At 45.8% G+C, this 22,364-nt stretch overlaps 2 protein-coding genes across 3 annotated transcripts in view; both read right to left on the bottom strand.

The window, feature by feature from the left end:
• LOC119653221 (transcription factor IIIB 90 kDa subunit) overlaps nt 1-7,064 on the bottom strand; it is a 91,433-nt gene extending 84,369 nt beyond the window's left edge. The window contains exons 1-2 of the mRNA XM_038057797.1: nt 6,456-7,064; nt 6,285-6,389 (exon numbers count right to left, since the gene is read on the bottom strand). Of these exons, the coding sequence (XP_037913725.1) occupies nt 6,285-6,389; nt 6,456-6,891 (541 nt within the window). The 5' untranslated portion in view covers nt 6,892-7,064. The remainder of the gene's footprint in view (nt 1-6,284; nt 6,390-6,455) is intronic.
• A 4,526-nt stretch (nt 7,065-11,590) lies between these two features.
• On the bottom strand, nt 11,591-22,173 carry LOC119651803 (muscle M-line assembly protein unc-89-like). 2 transcript variants are annotated; one of them, XM_038055591.1, is made up of 5 exons: nt 21,945-22,173; nt 12,311-13,833; nt 12,147-12,243; nt 11,953-12,078; nt 11,591-11,893 (listed from the first exon to the last, which is right to left on the bottom strand). In XM_038055591.1, exons 1-5 carry the CDS (start codon nt 21,972-21,974, stop codon nt 11,744-11,746), a joined length of 1,926 nt encoding a protein of 641 aa, XP_037911519.1. In that variant the 5' UTR covers nt 21,975-22,173; the 3' UTR covers nt 11,591-11,743. The 2 variants fall into 2 exon arrangements, with proteins under 2 accessions (XP_037911519.1, XP_037911518.1); XM_038055590.1 differs by having other exon boundaries at nt 11,953-12,087; nt 21,945-22,172.
• Nucleotides 22,174-22,364: the final 191 nt, after the last annotated feature.

Raw genomic sequence — 22,364 nt, forward strand, 5'->3', positions numbered from 1 at the left:
GCTGAACGACTCAACAGGCCAGCAAACCCCGAAAAGAAAAAAAGGATTCAACCCCCAAAAAGGTGGAGCACATGAGAACTACGAATGAACCTCCCAGTGAAACTATTGCAGCGGCGACCTTCAGAAAGGAGGGCGGACCTTCAAACGCAGATCCGGAAGCTTGGAGTAAAATGAAACCGCGGAAAAGAAATGATCGGAGGAAGATAAGACCGGAGGTGATTATCATTTCCAAACGAGGCGAAGGGTCATACGCCGACATTCTTAGGAGAGTGAAGGCAAACCCCGAACTCACCAACTTAGCAGACAATGTCAGCCGAATTAGACGGTCCCAGAAGGGAGATATTATATTGGAGCTTAAATCTAAGGACATAACCGCAAACAAATTCTTGAGCCAAATTGGAAAGTCGTTAGGACAGGAAGCCGACATAAGGGCTAGCAGGCCGAAAATCACTATAATCTGCAAAGATATAGATGAAATCGCGACGAAGGAGGAGGTTCGCCAAGCGTTGGAGAAACAATTCAAGTGTCAGCGGTGAAAACGCTGAGGAAAGCCTAAGGAACACAAACCGCCATCATCAGCCTACCAGTAGAGAACGCACTCAAACTGTTAGCAGCAGGGAGAGTGAGAATAGACTGGGTTATGTCTCGTCTTAGGGAACGGGTAGGGTTGAAGCGGTACTTTAGAAGGCCATATCAGCAAGGACTATGGAGCTGACCCAAATTGCCTACTGTGCAAGGGAAAGAAGGGTGTGCATCGTCGGCACATTGCGGACAGCAGCAGGTGCCCCGAATACCGGAGAGCCCTTAACACAAATCGCAGATGAAGTTGATACAAATCAACCTCAACCACTGCAAGGTGGCGCAGGATCTACTCTTGCAAATCATCCGCGAGAAAAACATCGATGTGGCCATAATAAGTGAGCCATATCGAAACCACGGTGGTAGACCAAACGGACCAAGCAGCGCTATGAGCTTGTGGAGAACAAGCCTTCGAGGAAATAATGGAGCACCCTGAGGAGCGAAGATGAAAGGCGTCTACATCTACAACTGCTATGCTCCACCCAGCGCTACACTCGCTGAATATGAGCTGATGCTTGTCGCTCTGGTTTTGGAGGCCAGACGACGTTGGCCGACCATAATAGCAGGCGATTTCAATGCGTAGGCATTGATTGGGGCAGCCGGAATACTGTGAGGGGACGTGTTCTCCTCGAAGCATTCGCAGAGCTAGACATGATACTGGCGAATGTTGGAGCCTCGTACACTTTCCGGGGAAGGGGCCTGGGGTCTATACTGGACCTGATACGTGAGTGACACTTTAGTTAGTAGAGTCGCTTGGCATGTTAGTGAGGACTATATTCACGGCGACCACCAGGCAATCTGCATAGAAATCAAGGGCGGATCGAGCTCAAAAAAGAGTTCTCATGGAATGCCAGGTGGTATGCTCGTCTGGACAGCGCGAGGAGGACAAGTTTTCCGTGGCGCTCAAATCCGACATATCCCTGAATGGTACGGCTAGAGAAAAAGCCACTCAAATCACCCGATGGATGACGGAAGCATGCGATACTACTATGCCCAGAATGCGATTGCTCCCCAATAGGCAACTCAACTACTGGTGGAACAATGAAATCGCAAGCCTGCAAGCCGCATGGCGAAGGCGCCTAAAAGAAGCCGTGACCGCCTAAAAGATGCCATTCGGAGGACCAAAAAGAGCTGCTTCAAACAATTGTGTGACCACGCCGACATAAGCCTTTGGGGCGAGGCCTACAGAATGGTAATGAAAAGGCTGCGGAGATCACCCCAGATGACCCTCCACACCAATTGAAACAGATTGTTACCACTCTGTTTCCTCACCATGAAAATAGGGGAAGGCAAATCGTTATTCAGCTTAATAAGGGCATAATATCTCCAGTAACTGTGGAGGAACTGCGGGAAATATATGGTAGAATCGGTGACAACAAGGCCCCAAGTTTAGATGGTATCCCCAATCGAACTTTGGAACTGGCAGTGAAGACTAGGCCCGACCTTTTCGCCAACACCTGTGCATAAAAAAGGAATATTTCCTGTCCAGTGGAAAAAGCAAAGATTGGTGTTGCTTCCGAACCTGGCAAGCCACTTGGAAACCCAGCGTTATATCGTCCTATCTGCTTGCTAGATGCAATGGGGAAGATGATGAAGAGGGTCATCTACAACAGACTCCTACCCATCGTCGAAGCCAGCAATAGTTTGTCGGAATGCCAGTTTAGTTTTCGACATGCCCGCTCTACCGTGGACGCAATTAGCATGGTAGTAAACCAGGCAAAAGGTGCACTGATTTCTGGCGGCTGTTGCGCCGCGTTGGCGCTGGATGCCAAAAACGCATTCAACTTGGCCAACTGAAATAGAATTAAAGGGACGTTGACTGACATACCTGATACTTAGTGGATTTGGTGGAAAAGTACCTCTCAGAGAGGACTCTCTGGTACGGGACAGATGAGGGCCCCAAGAGTACATTGTCACAGCCGGAGTACCATAGGGATCGGTACTTGATCCCCTGTTGTGGAATATGATGTATAATGGGGTGCTTGCTCCTTCCGTCCCAGATGGGACTACGATTGTCGGCTTTACTGATGACCTAGCTGTGGTTGTTGCACCAAAACACCGAGAAGATGTGGAGGTCCACGCGACGGAAACAGTGAGAGCGGTAAAGTCCTGGTTAGAAAGGGCCAGAACAACGGTGGCTTGAAACGTTGGATAGTGATTTAATAAAATAAATAGGCGAAACCGATCCGGCACAACCTGACCCCGCTTGTGAACGGGGACAGAAACTGAATAAAAAGAAGAAGGTGGGCAAAACAGCCTCCCTATTTTTAAATGGACCTTACGACTACACTCAAAGGTTTCCCTGCTTCTCTTAATAATAATATAATAATCGTTGGCGCAACAATCCATATTGGATCAAGGCCTTGAAGTGTGTTAGAGCACTTCATTCAAGACCGTAACGGTACACCACAGTACACTGTGGGAGGCAATGTGGTCAGCATTGCGCCCGCCCGAGATTATTACCCCGATTTGACTCAGGTACTCATTCACAGCTGAGTCGACTGGTGTCCGACATCCAGTCACGATAACAAATTCCTCTGCCCCCAGCGAGATTTGAACCGCGACCTTCCGCTACGACAGCCCAGCGCTCTAACCACTTGAGCCATCCGGACGCATGCTGCTTCTCTTAAGAGGTGAAAAAAGTGATAGCAATTCATGGGTTAGCAACCTGTAAATTTTGAAACTATACTGCTACCGAATCGCTAACAATCCCTCGGATAGGGACTGAAGTCAAGGCTACGACCTTTGGCTATCGGAAACGGACTATGATTGGTTTCTGGAATGTGCGCACGCTCCTTGACAACGGTAGCGAGGGTCCTCTGAATGTTCGCTTCCTCCAACTTGAGCTGGAATTCCAGCGATATAAGCCGAACATTTTGAGCCTCAACGGAGTAAGATGGTGGGACTCTGGGAAATACTCCTCTCCCTCTTGCGACAATATGGTTTTGTACTTTGGGAAGGCAAGTGGTAGCAGACGCGAATACCATGTTGAGTTGTTTCTGACGGCTACTGCAAGATGCGCTCTCTTGAGTTGGGAGCTGATTTCCAATAGACTTGTGATTGCAAGATTCCGGTTCAGGTTAAGGAGCATCATAATTGTACAGTGCTATGCACCAACGGAGACTTCCAATATAGTAAAGAGGGTTGCTTTTTACGAACAATTACACGCAGTGCAGGAGAGACTTTTTAAAAATGACATTGTGATCGTGATGGTTGATCTCAATGCTAACGTGGGCTCTGACACCATCTTGCTCGAACATGTGATGAGGAAGCACAGTGTTGGGGACCGTATCGGTAATAGTGAGAGATTTGTGTCATTGATGACAAATTGTTCGAGGACAGAGGTTGCCATAAAGTCAGTTGAGTTTCAACTGGGCGACACCACACGAGCAGTCAGATTGGCCACTTTACGCTCAGCAGTCGTTATTAACATCGGCCTCGAAAGGAACTACTATCTGATGATCGCTTACGTCTGCCGGCGTGTTGTGGTCACCACTTCTCACTGGTTTGGAGACCTCCCAAGTTCAACATCGACTGCTTGTATGATTCAGCTGTCGCTCGACAGTGAGCGAGCTAGTTTGCTGACTCGACAGCAGATATACTGAGAATATCAATGAGCATTGGGCCGCTAGGGTAGTAAGCGCTGTGACAAGAGAGAATTTTCCATTGCTCTGGTCAGGGAAGCACTGCAGTTTCTGCTACTTCACCGTTTCATAGACCTTGGCCAATTGAATCTGGATTTGGAAAGCTAGGCAAGTAGAGTTCGACTAAAGATAAATATCAACAAAACCAAATTTCTCTGTTTGATGTGTCATCATACTCTCCCTACCTTCCCTTAACGGACAGAGCATCCGAGCCGTCGATCAATTTGTATATCTAGGAAGCGTGGTTTCTGCCGTTGGTGGCATCGAACTCGATATCCCCCCGACACATTAACGGTATTAGATCCGCCTCTGTTACCTTGTCTAAAATCCGGAAATACAGTTATCTCAACATTAGGATCAAGTTAAGACCGTTCCGTGCTAGCGTTCTTTCGGGATTGCTATATGGCAGTAACAAATGGAACCCCCACTGTCGCTCAAAGGCTTGAAGCCTTCGTCACCACCTGACTGCGTCATTTTATCGGAATACGCTGCCTGATACTATTTCGAACGAAAAATTTTGTCGGCACACATGCTTGTCACACGTAGGTGACAAGTCGGGGAACGGAAGTGGCAGTGGTTAGGTCACCCTTTAAGGACGGGCTTCGATTGCACTGCTGACTATACCATTTTTAGCCGTTATTGTATATTTTCACTAATTGCCATACCAAAAACGCGTTTGTTTGAGGAATTACAGAGAAATATCACAAAATATGACTTTCTTCATAAGGAGGCAAACTATACTTAGTAACCCAAAGCGAAAGGAAACGTTCCGAGATAGCTAATAATCTTCGGAAAGATCAAGACCCGAGCTCTTACGCGCACAATTCTCTTTAGTCCACATACATCTGGCCGAGATAAAATCAGAAGCAGTCTCGGCTCTTCAGTTAAATCTAGAGGATTCAAACAAACATGACGGCACTTGCAGTATTCTCTGCTGGAGTCGCAGTTGACCGAATTAGCCATTCGAAAGTAGATATTTTGTTGTCCTTAATGCCAGATCTCTATGATTTTCAAATTGCCCGTCAGCAGTTTGCAGATTTTGATGGGAGGTGTGGGTTTAAGGCGGTGGAGGTTGTCTCTCAGCAGACGCAGCAATCCAGAGCCTCGGGTTGTTCGAAGGCCAAGTAGGACGAAAGGCAAGGCTTGAGTCCAGAACGGATCGTCGCGGGCCAAAGTCCGGATTTCAAAGTCCGATGCCAACGCTCTAGCATCCCATTGGATTACGGGTGGTATGCCGTAGTCCGCTGGCGTTTGAATTCCAGGAGTTTGCCTAACTCCGAAAAAAGGGTGGACTCAAACTGCATTCCCTGGTCAGTGATAATCACTGCAGGGACACCGAAGCGAGGGATCCACTCTCGACAGAGGGCTTCGGCATAAGATTGCGGCGTAATGTCCTTCAGAGGTATTGCTTCAGGCCACCGCACAAACCTGTCGATGGTTGTGAGGCAATACTTATAACCGCGCGAGTCTCGCAAAGGGCCTACGATGTCGAGGTGTATTGTGTGGAATCGCTTGGTAGTGCGTGGGGAATGAGCCCACATCTTTTCTTACATGCCTGGTGACCTTATACTTCTGGCATGTGATGCATTCTCTGGCCCAGGAGTTGACGTCCTAACCTATTTGTCGTCCTGATGCCTGGATGCGGTAAGTCGTGAATTGCGTGGAACACTTCTTTGCGAAAGTTGGCCGGAAAAATGATTAGCAAATAACCGCAATCTCCGCGAAAACAAAGGCAATAAAGACTCACGCACAGTTGACTCTTGGTTCCAGCACCAACTGACTAATCGTTTCATGTAAACATTTTAAAGAAAACTACGAATTAGATAAGTCAAAGAAACAACTAATCACGGCAATATATAAAGTATGCGGCCTGAATGTCCGTTTACCTAAAGTCAAACGCTTTCCTAGAGACTGGTTCAAAGAAAAGTGATCCCTGTAATGATCTCCCACTCTCTCTCTGTCATTAAACAGAATCATAGCGGTTTAGCTACCTTCAATATTTCAATTCCACTTAAATAACGTGAATAAATTTAAACATAGAAAAACATGGCCAGGACTCACCAACTGATGGAATGTTTATGCATAATGCATTCGACAACTTCAGATACGTTCGACCCAACTCGTAGCAGCAAATTTGTAGGACATCGCTGATATCAATAAGTAGATCTGAAATGGTAAACAATCCTTGCTTAGATTTTTTTATGTTTTTGAACTACAAATCTCATAACTTACGAGAGGTTCCCTCTGTCCTGCACGTTATATAAACACACGCAGCATAAATGTGAGTATTCCTCCTGCCCCGAGTTAAATGTCTGGCCAGTGCCATCTTAAAGAAATTCAATGCAGTCTCCATATAGTGATTTGTGAGCTGCAACTGCTGGCAGAGCATTGTTATTCCGTTTTTAGCCTTTTTAATGGTGACTTCACGCGACTCAGTTCCCGACCCCACTTGAAACTTCCCGTAGTTTGTAGCACCGCCAGAACTATCCGCCGACACGAACTGACCAATAGCAGCCGATCCATGACCAACTTCCTCGAACTGAACCTCCGAAACGATGAGATTATCCTCCAAAACCGTACCGCAATTTGTACACACGGCATCACCACGAGCATTGTCCACTTCGATTTCGGTTGAACCACAATTCTTACATCGAACTCCCGAAGACATTTTTATCGGAATTTTACTCTACTTTTCACGATTAACGAATAGGTCTATGACATCATTCGAGCACGAGGAAAATTTAGTCAAGTTTGGATAGCGATCTCCACTCCTTCTGCAAGGGAAGGACCAGCTGCCGATGGGAAGATGAGAAATGTCAAGTTTGATGCGAGCTGTTTGAGCGAAGTGTCAATGTGACGGTCAATGAATAAGAAGTGCTGAATGTAAGGATCGGGCATGAGGAATGTGGGTGCCACTATTGCTTTAATGTTTTGTTTACCAATGAATAGGAATAATTATGCAAAAATGTAATTTTTTTGATTAGATCATACCATTGCAAGCCACAAAAATGTTAAAAAATATTTTCTAGATACATATATAGTCCAGAATGGAAAAGTACTTATTATTTCTAGTTCAACTTCAAATTCGGGAAATCCCCGGACGGTACGTGCAAATTTCGATTTATTTATTAAGGAAAGAAAAGAAATACAAGTGCGGTACAAAAAAAATAATTTAAAAGCGACTAATTAATATGTAACGCTAACCTACCTAACCTAAGAATAATTTTGAAATTACAACTAATCAAACATAACATAAAACAACACAAAATAGTACTCCGTAAAGGAAGACGAGCAAATGGAAGCTTTTAGGCACCGGTGGATAAGATTGAGGGGCGGGTTTGGAGTAAAGCGCAGTCCTTTTTCGATGGTGACAGCAAACTGAGAAAAGGCTGCTTTTTACTCGATTTGGATCTGTACAAGGACAGTGATCAGAGGCGGGAGGGTGAAGAGGACTATGAGATTGGGGAGCATGTATTGTGGAGTCTAATTGGTGGAAGCAGGGACCTTAATTTAGGGGAGAAGTTAATGCTTGCAGGTATCACATATTGTACAGGCTAATTAATGTCTATTCTCTTGATCTGGACGAAGTAAAGAAAAATAATGAAAGGTGATCTAAACGCGGGGATTGACTTCCGGAACATTGGACGCGGTTAGCCTCTGTGAAAGTCCGGGGAGGAGCTTTGATAAAAGGAGGGGATGATGGTTGAGACGAAAATTACTGTCCGAGAGAAGAGCCTGCCCTAACACGTAGTGCCTCTGCTCGCGTAACAATGCAATGCGTTTAGCGAGATTTTTTATCAGCGGGTTAGGGCGGGAGAGCCACTTTGTTAGTCTGACGCGCGACAACATGATCATGTGCGAAATTATGGGGCAAACCCCGGAAAGGTCGTACAGGAGAGAGTTCTGGTGAAATTTTAGGTTTGGCTTTCTGTATTTGGCCGTGCACTTCCTGAATATCGTCCTTTCAAAGCGTTGGAGGGCTTCTGCTACGTTCGGTGACATGGTAGCCCATGCTGGGAAACCGTAGGTCAGGATTGGACGAATAAGAGTTATGTATAAAAGGGTTTTGGTGGCAGGGAACAGGGCCCGGGATGAGAGGAGGTTTTTTAAGGCAGCTGAGGCCTTAGAGGCATTGGCAATAGCAGATCTGACGTAAGGGTTGGATTTAAGTTTGTTGTTGAGGGAGATTCCCAGGTATTTAATGTTTGATTTCGGCTTTCTGGCATTGTGCGCCAGTAGCACTTTCTGCTGAGGTTTCTGAAGCAAATAACTTCAGACTTAACGGCCCAACCGGTAAGGTCCCACCGGTTGAAATAAGCGATGACCCGATTGGTTAGGAGTTTGAGAGAGGCGCTAGTGAGGGCCTGGGTCCGCTAGCATAGGATGATGTCATCAGTGAAGAGGATCCCTCCTGGTGCGAGAGGACCATTGTCGTTAGGGAAAAAGGGCGGGTGACGGGCTGCCTGAGTTGCCGTTGGCGTGGGGGATAACTTTACGAGAGGGAGGGGAATATCGTGGAGGAAGATGTTAAAAGGTTTGAGGGACTCCTGAGTTTACCGGGAAGTCGATGGAGCGAGCTCTATCGAAGCACATGTGGCAAGTTCTGTTGGAGATGAAGTCTCCGAGGATTGTGAATAAGGGGAGGGGACAATCGGCCTGAATTAGTTTGTAGAGCAGAGGGCTCTCTTTCCAAACTGAATCAAATGCGTTTTCAAGGTCTTTATCGGGTAGTAGTTGACGTTAAAAGAAGATTTGTTTCTTTCAGCTAATCGATTGATTATTGACAAAGCTTGTGGGCCAGGTTTGAGAGATTTGAGGACTTTCTTGTAAGATGCATTCAGTTCGGTTCGAATAGTTCCATTTTGCTGGACAGGTCTTTGATGATCTCGGAGAGGAAGCGGTAGTCAGCGTTGCATCTCTTCTATAACCGGTAAAATAATCGTTTCCTGCGCTGCAGTAGTCTGCTTCTATCGCGGACTAAGAGAAGGGTTGAGGGACAAAGGCACCCGTATTTGTAGTAACCAAGTTCTTTAACTGGAGCGTGTTTGTTCATTATAGTTTCAAAGGCAGAGTTGACTTTCCAGATGTATGTATCTAGCTCAACATTCGAATGGATGCGCGATTTGTCCAGGGGAGGGCCCAGCGCACTGGCTAAGTTGCGTTGGAAATCGTCCCAGTTTGTCAGATTGAAGGATCTGCAGTGAAGGAAGTGAAGGGAGAATTTGCTGTAGATGTAGAGAGAGGCGGAGGGCATGATGGTCGGAGTGGGCTGCTAAAGAGGAGTAGCTAGTGGCGCGTGCTGAGAGATTGGATGAGATTATAAAGCCGTCTAGAAAAGAAGACCCACGAGGGAAAGATGGCACCTCCAGCGTTAATGATGTCCGCGCTAAGGAATGGGCCTGACTGAAATCAATCGAAGAGCACTTTGCCGTTTCCATTGTTAACTAGGTCGCCCCAAGGTACGTGCTTCGCGTTGAGGTTACCGCCGAGGATGGAGGCATCGAAACTGGTCGCGATTTCTCAAAGTTCAAATAGAATGAGAGTGGGGTGGCGACCTGTGCCGCCCAGGAAATAGAGAGAACCGATTAGAACTCGGAAGACGCCACCACCCCTAACAGGAAGTCTGACTACTGCTAACAGGCAGTTTGATGCCAGTGGAGCCGATGGGATGCTATTTGCCCTAAGTTCCGCTTTGACTAGTATGGCTGTACCTCTGCCCGCGTCGTTGAGGAAAGTACTGTAACCAGGGTTATTACGTTGGGGGCTTCCCCAAGTCTGATTTCATTTAGGAGAGCGAGGTTAGTATCGGAATCCTCAAGGAGCTTGTGGGGAGCGAAACGTTTGTCGTTAGAAATGAGTGAATTAGTGTTGAGTGTGAGTGCCTTCATTTTGGTTCTCTAGCCGGTAGATTAGTAATTTCAAATTTGGCATTTTTGTCTATGTTCTTGATGACAAGGCCTAGTGTCCTGGCAGTCAATTCATACAAGAAAATCGGAGGGAGAATGCTAATTCTATTCTTGTCTTTAATTAACGGTGGGTTGGCCATGTCGGCAGATTTCTAGGTTCTGGGACGTGCGTCGCTTCGGAGCGATGCTCGTTGTCAGAGAGAAGCTAAAAGCGGTTTTTGTTCGCTGGGGCCTCGTTGTCCGAGATGCCCAAATCCGTTTGCTTTCGTTTGAAGACAGACTTACCTGAAGCAAGTTTGAATTCGTTTTGGAATCCTTGGATGTAATTGACACAGGAATTTGCTTCACCGATCCGACCGTCGGGTTGGTCCCCAGAAGGGAAACTCTGGTCGTCGTCGATGATTATGGCAGAGCAGTCGTCATTAATCATTTCTTCGGCCGTAACGGTCTTGCCGGCCGAATGGAGGAGTTGTGTGGTGATATTAGAATTGCCCAATTCATGGGCGGCGACAGTGTAAGCTGGTTCCGCATCCTTTACACGCTGTAATTTCGTGTCTATCGAGTAAGGATGAGTTCCGCACTTGCGGCGCGAAACTTGTAGCAGGTTCACTTTGTTATCGAGAAGTCACGTGTATTAATACTCTAACTGGCACTGTTTTACCGTTAAACAAACACGGCTAAACAACTGAATGACGATGTTCATAAACTTGACAACAGCACACAAGCCTGATCCAAACACAAGCGAGAGCAATCGGCAGAACGAAGCATTCGTTTAGGCGGACACAAGCGAACTCCAATGCTGGATACCAATAGGAACCTGATTCAAATCAGCGTGATAATCATGGGCGAGCGTAGGTAGATATTAGTTATCGCTCTGAGGAGCCCAATTAGCGCTGTGGTGCGCGATTTTGACCCCACAAACTCCTCAGACCATGGCTGATGTGATGAGAGCAAGCGGGTAGGGTCCAGCCGGATCAGATCTTTAGATTCAGCCCGTAGCATTCTCGAAGTAAAGTGACTCTCCCACCCTGCAATTAGAGATCTCCCTGAGAACCTCCAGAACGTTTTATCTAATGTCCAAAACTTGGTTTTACCAAGAGCTGGGTAATCGCAAAGGACGTGCCTGATGGTTTCTCCCTTATCTCCGCAGCTTCGGCAATGCGAATTGTAGGGTCTGCGAATCTGGCGACATGGTCCTCTATAGACCACGTACCCCTTTACACTTATCAGGTCATGAATGAAGCGCTCTAACGCACTTTAAAGCCCAGATTCAATCGGATTGTAGTGCAAACGATTATTATTACAATTAATCTGTAGGAGTAAATATTAGGATACTCTATCCGATAGATTTCAACTAGGACTGAGGATTGCTAGCCGCTAGAATAGGAAAGTGGTCATAGGGTATTCACTAGCCAAGGCTACATATTTGGGAATCATTCAACTTCAATCAAAACACCTGGACAACATTCAAAACATTTTATTTTCAATTAATAGGACATCATAATACAAAAAAATATCCAATAATTATAGCTTACACAAAAATGAAACGACTGCACCCTATAAAACTTTCTCATTAGATAAAAACGCTTGGTTTGCACCAATACTTTTGCAGTCTCATTCCATCACGAGCGTTTGATTATACGTTTCAATATCACGTTGAACTTTAATACGTTCGATAGCTTCCTCGCGCGGAAGGCCATACTGTTTCATGAACAACAACAAGACCCATTCCGGTGCCATGACGTTCATAAACAGATCCGTATACTGAAACACATAACGAATTTTGTAAATGCACTTTTAAGGTTCGCGTTTTGGACACTCACCGTGGGCATGCCATCGCACTCAGGCTCGTAGACAGACTGAAGATGATCCATCATCGAGACGACTTGCTCACGGGTGATTATATTCAGAATCAACAGGCACAGTTTCTCCGATGATTCTTGTTTGAACTGGAACCGCTAAAACAAATGGACTAGAGCTCATTGGGATGAGAGTGATTAAAATTCAAGTGGGACACCTTCTGATTCTTGTATTTGTTGAAGTGTTTGTCCAGCTCAGGCTTGAACTGTTCAAAAGTATCAATCAAGTCGCTGGTCTTCATATCATTTAGATCGCTGGAAATGAAGGGGCAAAATTTTGATCTTACGACTCTACAAAAAAAAAACATCTTAGAGTAATTACAAAATATCATCAAGTTCCGGCGGTGCCTTGTTCATCTCCCTCAGATTCTTGCCCCATTTATCAAGCAGTTCGATTTGGCGCTCGTATGCTTCCTTCTTTTGTTGCAACTCTTCAGTGGTAGGTATTGGGGTCGTAAGACTTGTTGGCTCTCGTTGTGTTTTCGATGGTCCCGATTCCTGACTGGGCGTTGGAGTCCCGCCTTCCGATCGTGGCGATTTCTTCGGCTTTGATTCCTTTTCTCGCTTGCGTTTTTTGGTTTTGCTGCTCTTATTACTTGCACTGCTTCCGCTGCGTTGCGATTTTGTCGGGTCTGTCGATAACCAGTCGTATTCTGCATATTTTTCGTGTTTCTTGATCGGAGTTCGTTTCGAACGTCTTTCAGCTATGATTTCTTGTTTGGCTGCCTCTTTATCCACAGACTCGTCTGATGTTTCCTTTGATTTCTGTAGGGATGTAGTGCTAGATGTACTGCTTTCGAGTTTCGGCTCTTCAGGAATGGTATTGAATTTACCCTTTTTGGTTGTTTTTGAAGAAGATTTCTCGCTTTCATCTTCGGACTTTGTTTCCTTCAGTTCGTCTTCTGAACATTCGAAAAGATCTTGACTAAGTTTTGGTCGTTTATTCTGATGCGAATCAGGAGTGATACACCTCCTGCGACGAGAGTGTGTTGATGTGTTTGTTTCTAATGTTGAGTCAGTAGATGTAACCGGTGTTGATGAATCTTTGATTTCATCGCATTCTATGGATAAGGCTGATAGTGGTGTGGAGTTGGATTCATTGACATCTGGATTTGGATTGATTGTACTGGGAGATGGGGATTTTTCTGGTTGATTGTCGGAGCTTTTCTTGATGATTGCTGATGGCTTATATGTCGGGATAACTGTTGGAGTTGTATTGTCCGAGCTGGAAATCGTGTATGGTGAGTAGTCATCTTGCGTTAGAGTCTCGTTGTCACCGGAGTTCACAGGCTTCGGAGAGTAAGGTTCGTCGGCCTCTTTCGCCTCAGGACTTAATTTTGACGGCTTGTAGAGAGGAACGTCTTTGCTCCTTATATCCTTCTTCACCGCCACTGGGTTATATTCGCTCAATGAGCAACTTTTACGTTTCTTCTTACGCTTCTTTACGTCACGCTTATTTCGTTTCGCCATCGCTTCAACACTCAATTCATTTTTCCTCTCTGCTTGCTGGATTTCTTCAAGATTCGATCCTAGTGATATTTGCTTAATTCGGATTTGGAGATAGTCGTGGACACAATTGTCTAATTTCACGTTGAAAAGATCCCCAAAACAATTTTCAATTGGAAACAGCTCGATTTCGACTCGAATGTAATTTCCTACGGTGAAAGATTTGATGGTAAAATCGGGAGGAGTTGCTGGATAGGTAGAGAGTGATTTGTTAAGCTGTTCATAGATCTGCTGCCATTCTTCAAATCGAAGCCATTTATTCGTTTTGACGGTTTGTCCTAATATGTGAAATTCAACATTTTCGATGCGAATTTCATAGAATAACGTTTTGCCGTCAACCTGCAATAGAAAAGGATAATTTAGAAATTTCTCTTTTCTTTTTTCAATTTCGGTGTTTGCTCTTAAAAGGCTTTCGTTTTTAACTTGCTCATTTGAAGATTCACTTGTTTTAGCTGGGTCTGCTCATATGTTAGCCAATTTCTTAAGAAATCACCGGGTCCTTCTTTCAAACTTATGTATGTATGGAGCAGCTTTCTGTTAACCTGTCATCACTCCTTCTCGGACACCACTGTATCGCGGGTTCCTGTGGTAAGTTACTGCTACACGAAGGGTGTTCAAAACATGAATATGAAAGCTTTGGAATCCACCCGCGATTATGAGCAATCAGGTCGTACCCGAGGCTCGGATTCTAGTGGCCTCACCAAACTTGTATCCCTCTACGGATAAATCTGTGTGAGCCATGCTTTCCAACTCAATAGCATCTAGTGCCTGGGGTGCAGCCAGCTAGAAAGCAAAAGTCCAACTAAGGAGGAGAACTACAGGTTGGAAACTGCCTGTCAGAACCTTCTCCTTTGCCCTTAGCAGGAAGAATACAAGTAAGGGAAGCTGATGATTTAACGTTGGTATGTGAAAATGGAGCCAAGTGGCCTTGACATCATGAATTTGGGAAGGCTCCCTGCCAGCGGCAGAGGAAGGCACTGCGTAAGAAGATGAAGCACTTTGGGAATGAGGACATGGACGTGGTTGCACCACCAGGTGCGGTAATATCCGGAGAAATCGAACACAAGGAAATGACATCTTCGGCGGAAGGTGGGGACAAACTGGTAACTCCGGTGAGAACCGCATTGGACGCAACAGATTCTTCTGTCACGGGTAGTGCGCGCAAGAAGCGTAAGACCAACAGATCTGTGACGGGCAACGCTTCATTGTGCTGTGTGTGTTGGTGTGGTGGGGGAGAAGCTATAGCTTCTGAGCACTTAGGCCGTATTGACCCATTGTACTCACCACCCCCACTTAACAGAATATTCCGGATTCGTTAACGTATCGCTGGATTTCCGTTAGTGGATGTGATGGTACCCGTCGCAACTGGAGGACATCGGCACCAAAGATCTGATGCATGATGCATCCATAGGCGGGGCATTCACATAGGAAATGCTCCTTGGATTCCGCTTCCTTTTTACAGGAGAGACACGTATCATCGTGAGTAATTCCTATTCTGAACATATGCCCAGCTAGTGAATTAAGGCCTGAAACAATGCCTATGTGGCGCGGCAGGATTCGCGGAATTCGAAATTTATTTCGAATGTCGCGAATACCAGCGGACAGATGACGTCACCGGCGCTCTCCACTCAGTTTAGACCTCGCTACAAGAGTGAAGAACAGAGTAGGTGACGAGAAACGTCAAAAAGAAAAATAATAATAAGAAAAAAGACAGTTGGCAGTCATTGTGAGAAGAACGAGTTTTGTGCAGAAATAAAATAGTTACAGACGGAAATCAGTTTAATTTCTAACATCTCGGAGTTATAATAAGAGTACTTTCTTGAAATTGTGTATTGAACTTTGTAAAATACGAAAAACATGTCAGAAACCTATTTCGAAGAATAGAAGCTCTTAAATTTGTCAAAAGGAGAAGAATAGAAGCTCCTAAACCTACAACACTTCTGCAAGTCCTCCTGCTTTTCGACAGAATAAACTTTGCGGTACGCATGTTCGGTTCTGACGGCAAATGGTTGGTGTGTCTAGCTGCATTTAGACTCTGCCATTTGTCATTGTGGGAAGCTTGTTCCCAGTTTCTGAACACGTTTGTAGTCATGAGAACAGCTGAAGTGATAAAATCTCCCCTAGGATTGCATTTATCATTCCCCCAACGAATACGTCGGCCGTTCGCGGCGCAACCTATTAAGAGTTCGATACCAATTGATACGCTACCAGATCCCTTAGTTCTTCTGTCGGTGGAGGACACAAAGAATCATAGGGTAAGTAAGCAGAGACAGCTATGTTGTTTTTCGTCTCGACATTAATCTGGTGTATCCGGATAGCTGAGTGGTTAGAGCACAAGGCTGTCGTATGGAAGGTCGCGGTTCAAATCTCACTAGTGGCAGTGGAAATTCTATCGTGATTTGACGTCGGATACCAGTCGAATCAGTTGTGAATGAGTACCTGAATCAAATTCGGGTAATAATCTCAGGCGAAGGAAATGCTGACCAAATTGCCTCCTATAGGGTACTGTAATCCTATAATGTACCGTTACAGGCTTGAATATAGTGCTCTAACACACTTCAAGGCCCTGATCCAATTTAAAAGCTACGACTGGCTGCCGCGAACTCTTCTCCCATCCGCATGTATGGCTGTAGGCAGGTGGACGTAAGTCTCGAACTGCGCCGAACGTTTTCGTGGCGTGTCGTTCTGGCGAATATTAGCATCCGCATATTAGATGCAGACCTCCTGTGTCATTATGGGCTATTGGTGGACTTGCAGAACAAGGCCTTGATAGACCACGCAACCTTTTTACAGACGACAGGGGAAATTTCTACCTGCAAAGATGACACTCTTTCAATTATAATGGAGGATGTTGCCAACCACCGCATTCGCGCACTCCTCAGAAAGTAGTTTCACCCAGCCGGTTAAGCACGATGTGCAGCACCACATCAGCATTACCGGCTCTCGGCGATCTTCTCAAAGGTGCGTCAACTTTCACCCCAGAAGCTTGCTATTGCGAAGAAAGAGTTTGATGACTTAATGAAACATCCGCAGACCTTCCAAGTTGGTCCGCTTCACTTCTTTTGGCACCTAAGCCAAACGGCGAATGGCGACCATGCGGACATTGTAGGCGTCACTATATGCTCAGACAGTTCCGGACCGATACCCCAACCCACTCATCCATGATTTTACGCATTCGCTTACGAACTGCCGTGTTTTTACGACCTCGGATCTTCGGATTCTTCGAGTTCACCAGGATGACTTTTGGCTTGTGCAACGCTGGGTAGATCTCCAGAGGTTCATCCACTCTGTCTTGCGAAACTTGAATGTTTGTTTCCTTTATATGGATGATGTTTTGGTCGAGTGAACTTTTCAACGTCTCCTTGAGGCCGGATTTGTCCTAAACGTTGAAAAGTGCAGATCCCTACAAAAGCAGGTAAAATTTCTCGGCCAGTTAATAACCACTGAAGGTATATAGCCTGACCCAGACAAAGTTGAGGCGATTTAGAGCTTTCCCCTGCCAACTACGATGAAGGATCTGCGAAGGTTTTTGGGCATGTTAAATTTCTATCGTCGTTTCTTGCCCAACCTCGCTCATCAGCAAGCAATCCCTAACGCCTACTTATCTGGGCCCAAAAGCAAAGACTCCCGACTATAGTGCCTACGATCGCGAGTTACTCGCCGCGTACCTTGCTATAAAATACTTCCGCTTCTCCTTTGAGGACAGACCGTTCACCGTGTTCACAGACCACAAGCCCCTTATTTTCGCGCTTAGACAAAAGCCCGACAAAGCTTCCCCTCACCAATTCCGGTACTTGAGTTATATCAGCCAGTTTACTTCTGATATCCCTTTTGGGTTTTGGAGCGAGACGAGCACTCGTTCAAGCTCGAGGTTCGAGGCGGACTCAAGTGGATCTCCTTGTCGAGCGTTCGGTGAGTCTGTGGTTGCTTCGAGGAAGCGCCCGCGATGCCCCATTGAGAGGACTACGTGGTCGGTTTGCTCCGCTGAACCCGCGCGGTTTCAGCTGGGGGCATAGTGAAGTCGCGGCACATTGGAGGCGCGAACCTGAACGCCATGAATTCGCTTCTGCCGTTGCAACCTGATTGAATCGATTTTAATAAGGTTTTGTTTCATATTGTGTATTGTGCAATATTTTTTATGTTAATGTGAAACAAATACAACAGTGAAAGAAAACAAACCTTTTATTATCATTGGGGAAAACGGTTCCCCAACCCCTGTTTGGTTTCAAATGTAGGAGGAGCGTTTTGACGAAAGGAGCAACTTGGATGGCAAACACGCAATTGTGAACGAATCGGCCATGACCTCAAAAAACAGGATGTCTGAAGTTCCTTATTAAGGCAGACCTAACCGGATACCGGTTGTTGTGTCGTTGATGATGAAGACACCGACATTTTACCACTGTCACTGATTGCAAAGTCATTCCCTATGAGACCATCGCACCTCAACATCGGCCGTTGATTGCCGTCCTGCGAATTAAGCCACCGATAAAACAGCGAGAGGAACGCACTGCCCGCGGCGCATTAAGTGGTGGCGATTTGGTGAGAAGAAAGGAGAAACGATCTCACTCATACGATTGCCGACCATTACGAATGTGGAAGAATCGTGGAATCAAATGAAAGACACGATCCACAAAGCGGCCTCTGCAACCCTCGGGGTCAAAAAGCCGGGAAAGCGGTACATCAACCGAGATACTTGGCTTTGGAATGATGATGTTGAAATGAAGGCCCGTGAAAAGAAACGCCTCTACCACAAATTTCTCGACGATAAAACACCTGCTAATTGGCAAATTTATAAAAATGCCAACCGGGAAGCAAAGAAAGCGGTCGCTGTCACCCGAGCAGACCATTACAAAACTCTTTACGACAAACTGGACACCCAGGATGGCGAGAGAGATCTGTATCGGCTTGTTAAAAGCCGTAACGAATGCACACAGGATATCGAACACCACTGTTGCGGACATGCACAGTTCTTTGCTTATCAACCGTCGAGCCGCAACGGATAGATGGCGAGAATACTTCGAGCAGATTTCTACTGAAGAATTTGCTCTTCCTCCACTTCCACAATCATTACCGACATTTGGACCAGTTACACCTGTCAGCGCAACTGGTGCTCAGAGGTGGCGGTGAGGAAGACGGGGCAGCAACCCTGTCGGCCAAACCAAAACCAAGTAGCCGAGGAGAACCTCCATAGTGGTGGCACCGGGAGACGTTGTACTCACTTTGGTTTGCCGGCCGTGATGCAGTAGGCGAATGCTCCAAAGGCCTAATTAGGGCGATCAGACCCGAGTCTGCACGGGGACTCATCTGAAGTGGCAAATTGGTCACGAAACCTTACCTGGGGTATACTGGTACCATGGGAACCGGGAAAGCCCCTGGACTCTCATACTTCGGATGAACTCCCATTGTATGTGAGTACAGCTCGGTTATTTGCAGTTGGCCCCCCTAGTGGAAGTTTCATGATGGTTGTGGTTGTACTCAAGCGAGAAGAGACCTTCGGGCCTCGGCGTGGTGTTGCGTTTCAACACGGGTGCCGTACTCCTTAGTTCGGTAGAGATTTAGGTATGTCTTGCATCCACCAGTATGAATGCTAAGCCATGCACTTTGTATAGACTGGTACCGTTGTTGCTTGACTCAGCAGGGCTCTGCTTGTGGTCAGAAAATCAATCCGTGTTTGAAGAGGACCGTAGGGTTAAGTCTCCACGACAGGTACCTACGTTAAACACCATGGGCTTAACTGTCAGCGCAACTGAAGTCGAGGATGCAAAAAACAAATGAAATCGGTGAAAACCACAGGACCTGACGATATCGCATCTGAGTTCTGGAAAGTAAAAAGCTGGGACCCGACACTGTGGTTATGTGAATTCTTTAACCGGGTTATTCAGGAAGGAAGAACACCTTCTGACCGGCAAAAAAGTACCACTATTCCAATATAGAAAAAGAAAGGTAGTCCAGCAGAATGTTCAAATTACTGTCCGATCCGGTTACTTTCTCATACCATGAAGATTTTTGAACGCATTCTTGACAACCGTATTCGCGAAATCGTTGAAATAACCTTGAATCAAGCCGGATTTGTGAAAAACTGCGGAACTACTGACGCAATACACGCTGCGCGGTTACTCATGGAGAAACACCGTGAGAAGCATCGCCCTCTTTACATTGCATTTTTGGATTTAGAGAAAGCGTTTGACCGTGTGCCGCACGTACTCATCGGATATGCTTTACGACAACACTTAGTGCCAAAAGAACTAACTCGTGCGCTGGGTTCAATTGCTCGCCCACGATCCGAAAAGTAAAGTTCGAAGTATGGTGGGTGTATCAAAACCGCTTCGTGTCTCTGTTGGTGTTCATCAAGGAAGCGCACTGACGGTGTCCATAACAAGAACAAAGAGGAGTGGTGAGAGCCTCTTTGTTCTTGTTATGGACACCGTCACATGGGACATCCAACGTCCAGCGCCCTATACGCTGCTTTATGAAGATTATGTTTTCCTAGCATCTGATAGCAAAAATTATCTCGAGCAACTTGTCCAAAAATGGAATTATCGCCTCATGCAACACGATCTCAGATTGAATCTAAACAAAGCTGCATTTTTGACGACCGATCCCTATGAAACAGGCTGTCAGCGGCAGTGATCCGCCCAGAACTGAGCGATTTAAATACGTCGGGTCAACGCTATCAGCCAATGGAGAACTGCGTTATGAAATTGCTTCACGCATTAACGCAACCTGGATGAAGTGGCGTTCCACAACCGGTGTCCTTTGTGATCGACGTATCAACGAACGTTTAAAATCTAAAATTTACCGCAATGTCGTCCGTCCAGTCACTCTCTATGGTTCTGAGTGTTGGCCGACCATAAAAGACAATGAACGGCGTCTTGCGGTAATGGAGACGAAGATGCTACGTTGGACTAGTGGCGTCACACGTTTAGATCACATCCGAAATGAGGATATCCGCGGTCGTTCTGGGGTTGCACCGATCGTGGAAAAGTTGCGAGAGAGGCGTCTTCGATGGTATGGTCACGCAATTCGTGCAAACGAGAATTCACTTGCCAAGATTGGTCTGAACATCGAAGTCGATGGTAAACGACCAAAACGGTGGCTTGACACGCTGGATGGGGATTTAAAAGTCTCGACATTGCACCCAGATCAGGCATTCGATAGAGCCAAATGGCGAAACCGATCACGACGAGCCGAACCCACTTGTGAACGGGACAAACGAGAAGAAAAGCGGAAGTGGCGGTGCATCGATCTTACATTAAGGAAGAGCCAAAACTCTATTGCTGGCTATCCCATCCACTCTTGCAAGGTTACCGACGAGTGGACTGCTCCAGGCACACTTGGCGCAGAAATATAACGACGAAATCTATGAGCGATACCATGACCAGGTTGTGGATAAAATCCAGCTCAATAGGTTACGGTGGGCGAGTCACTTAATCTGTATGCATAATTATGATCCAGCCCGGAAAGTCCATAAGGGCTGAGGTGGGCCGATGGCGTAGGCTAGGACGCCAGGCAGCTTTTCGGTATATTGAATTGGTGAACCTCGGTTCAAAACCGGGGAGTCTGGAGTTCCTTATTAAGGCAGGCCTAGATCGGATACCGGTTGTTGCGCTGTTGATGCTGATGTTATGAACGGTGGTGCGTAGGTCTAGCTGAGGCCCTATGCCCCAGGATTGGGTACGTTAAAAGAAAACCATATAAATTTCACCAACATATGATCAACGAAATGTTCCCCGCTTTCGCCCATGCTTGAGGTATTTTAGAATTTGCATGTCCCCTCACAAAGCGGATGGCCTTGAAGTGAACTCAAAGTTGATCGAGCGCTTGTGTCTATTACTAACTCCTAATCCCAGCGTTTGTTCCGTCGTAACTAGATTAGTTAAGTGGCAATTGTTAGAGCAGTTTAAGAGGAAATTTCCGCCTAATAGAAAGGAGAGCCTAATTCTACAGGGACTCCGCAGCGGCTACCGATCTATTGAGGTGGAGATTCTCTTGACCGGGTTGAGAGATGGTTTGTGAAGATTACTCTGTTAAATCTAGTGTAAGATAACTATCGGGAAGGTTTCAGATTCACTTCATTTGAGTATAATCATTCAATCGAGTTGGAGTGCCTTAAAGTTGTCTGGGCGAAGTAGGGGTTGGAGCACAAGTTAATTCCACTATTTTCTCGACGAGTCATTGATCTGACTCAACAAACTAAGCACAGGAAACTACTTACTCCTCTTGCAAGTTGAACTTAAAACGAAATCTCTCCGAAAATCAGCCTCTTCAGGTTCTTACTCCGCCTCCAAAGGAAGGATTATTCCCACCAACCACTGACACTAACCAATTTCTAAAACCGCCGACTAAGTGGAAACTTTGCACTTAAATGCGTATTAAACGATTGCTCATAGGCAGTAATCACTTCATGCTGTAAGAGAACATTATCTTGTGTTGTTATCAAGCCAATTTACCTCGACAATTTCAATGGTTCGGGAAGTCATCGTGCCATATGCTTTCTTGTCTTTGCACGGCCGCCAGCGACCACCGGCTACTTATCGCTTATTAATACAATTGCAGTCTTTCGGTTGCTTTCTTTAAACACAATACTAAAATTCTATACTACAAATGCAATTTACAAGATAACAATCATCCAAAAGGGTGGCCTCGTAGGCGCTGTCACAACAAAAACAAAAACAGAATATGAGAAAGGCGGAAAAACGAAGATATGTCATGTAACAGTGGCTGTCAAAGTGTTGCATGGGGAGATGATGAATTCGTTTTGGCGAGTGAATTTTCAATTCTTATTGGGTGAAAATTGATTACGATTGGTTTGAATTTTGAATGGGTGTTTAAAAATAATTGAGGAGTTTCAAGTTTGGGTTGGTGGTTAA

The sequence above is a fragment of the Hermetia illucens genome, chromosome 3 (assembly GCF_905115235.1).
Source record: "Hermetia illucens chromosome 3, iHerIll2.2.curated.20191125, whole genome shotgun sequence".
In the NCBI taxonomy this organism is placed as follows: Eukaryota; Metazoa; Arthropoda; class Insecta; order Diptera; family Stratiomyidae; genus Hermetia; species Hermetia illucens.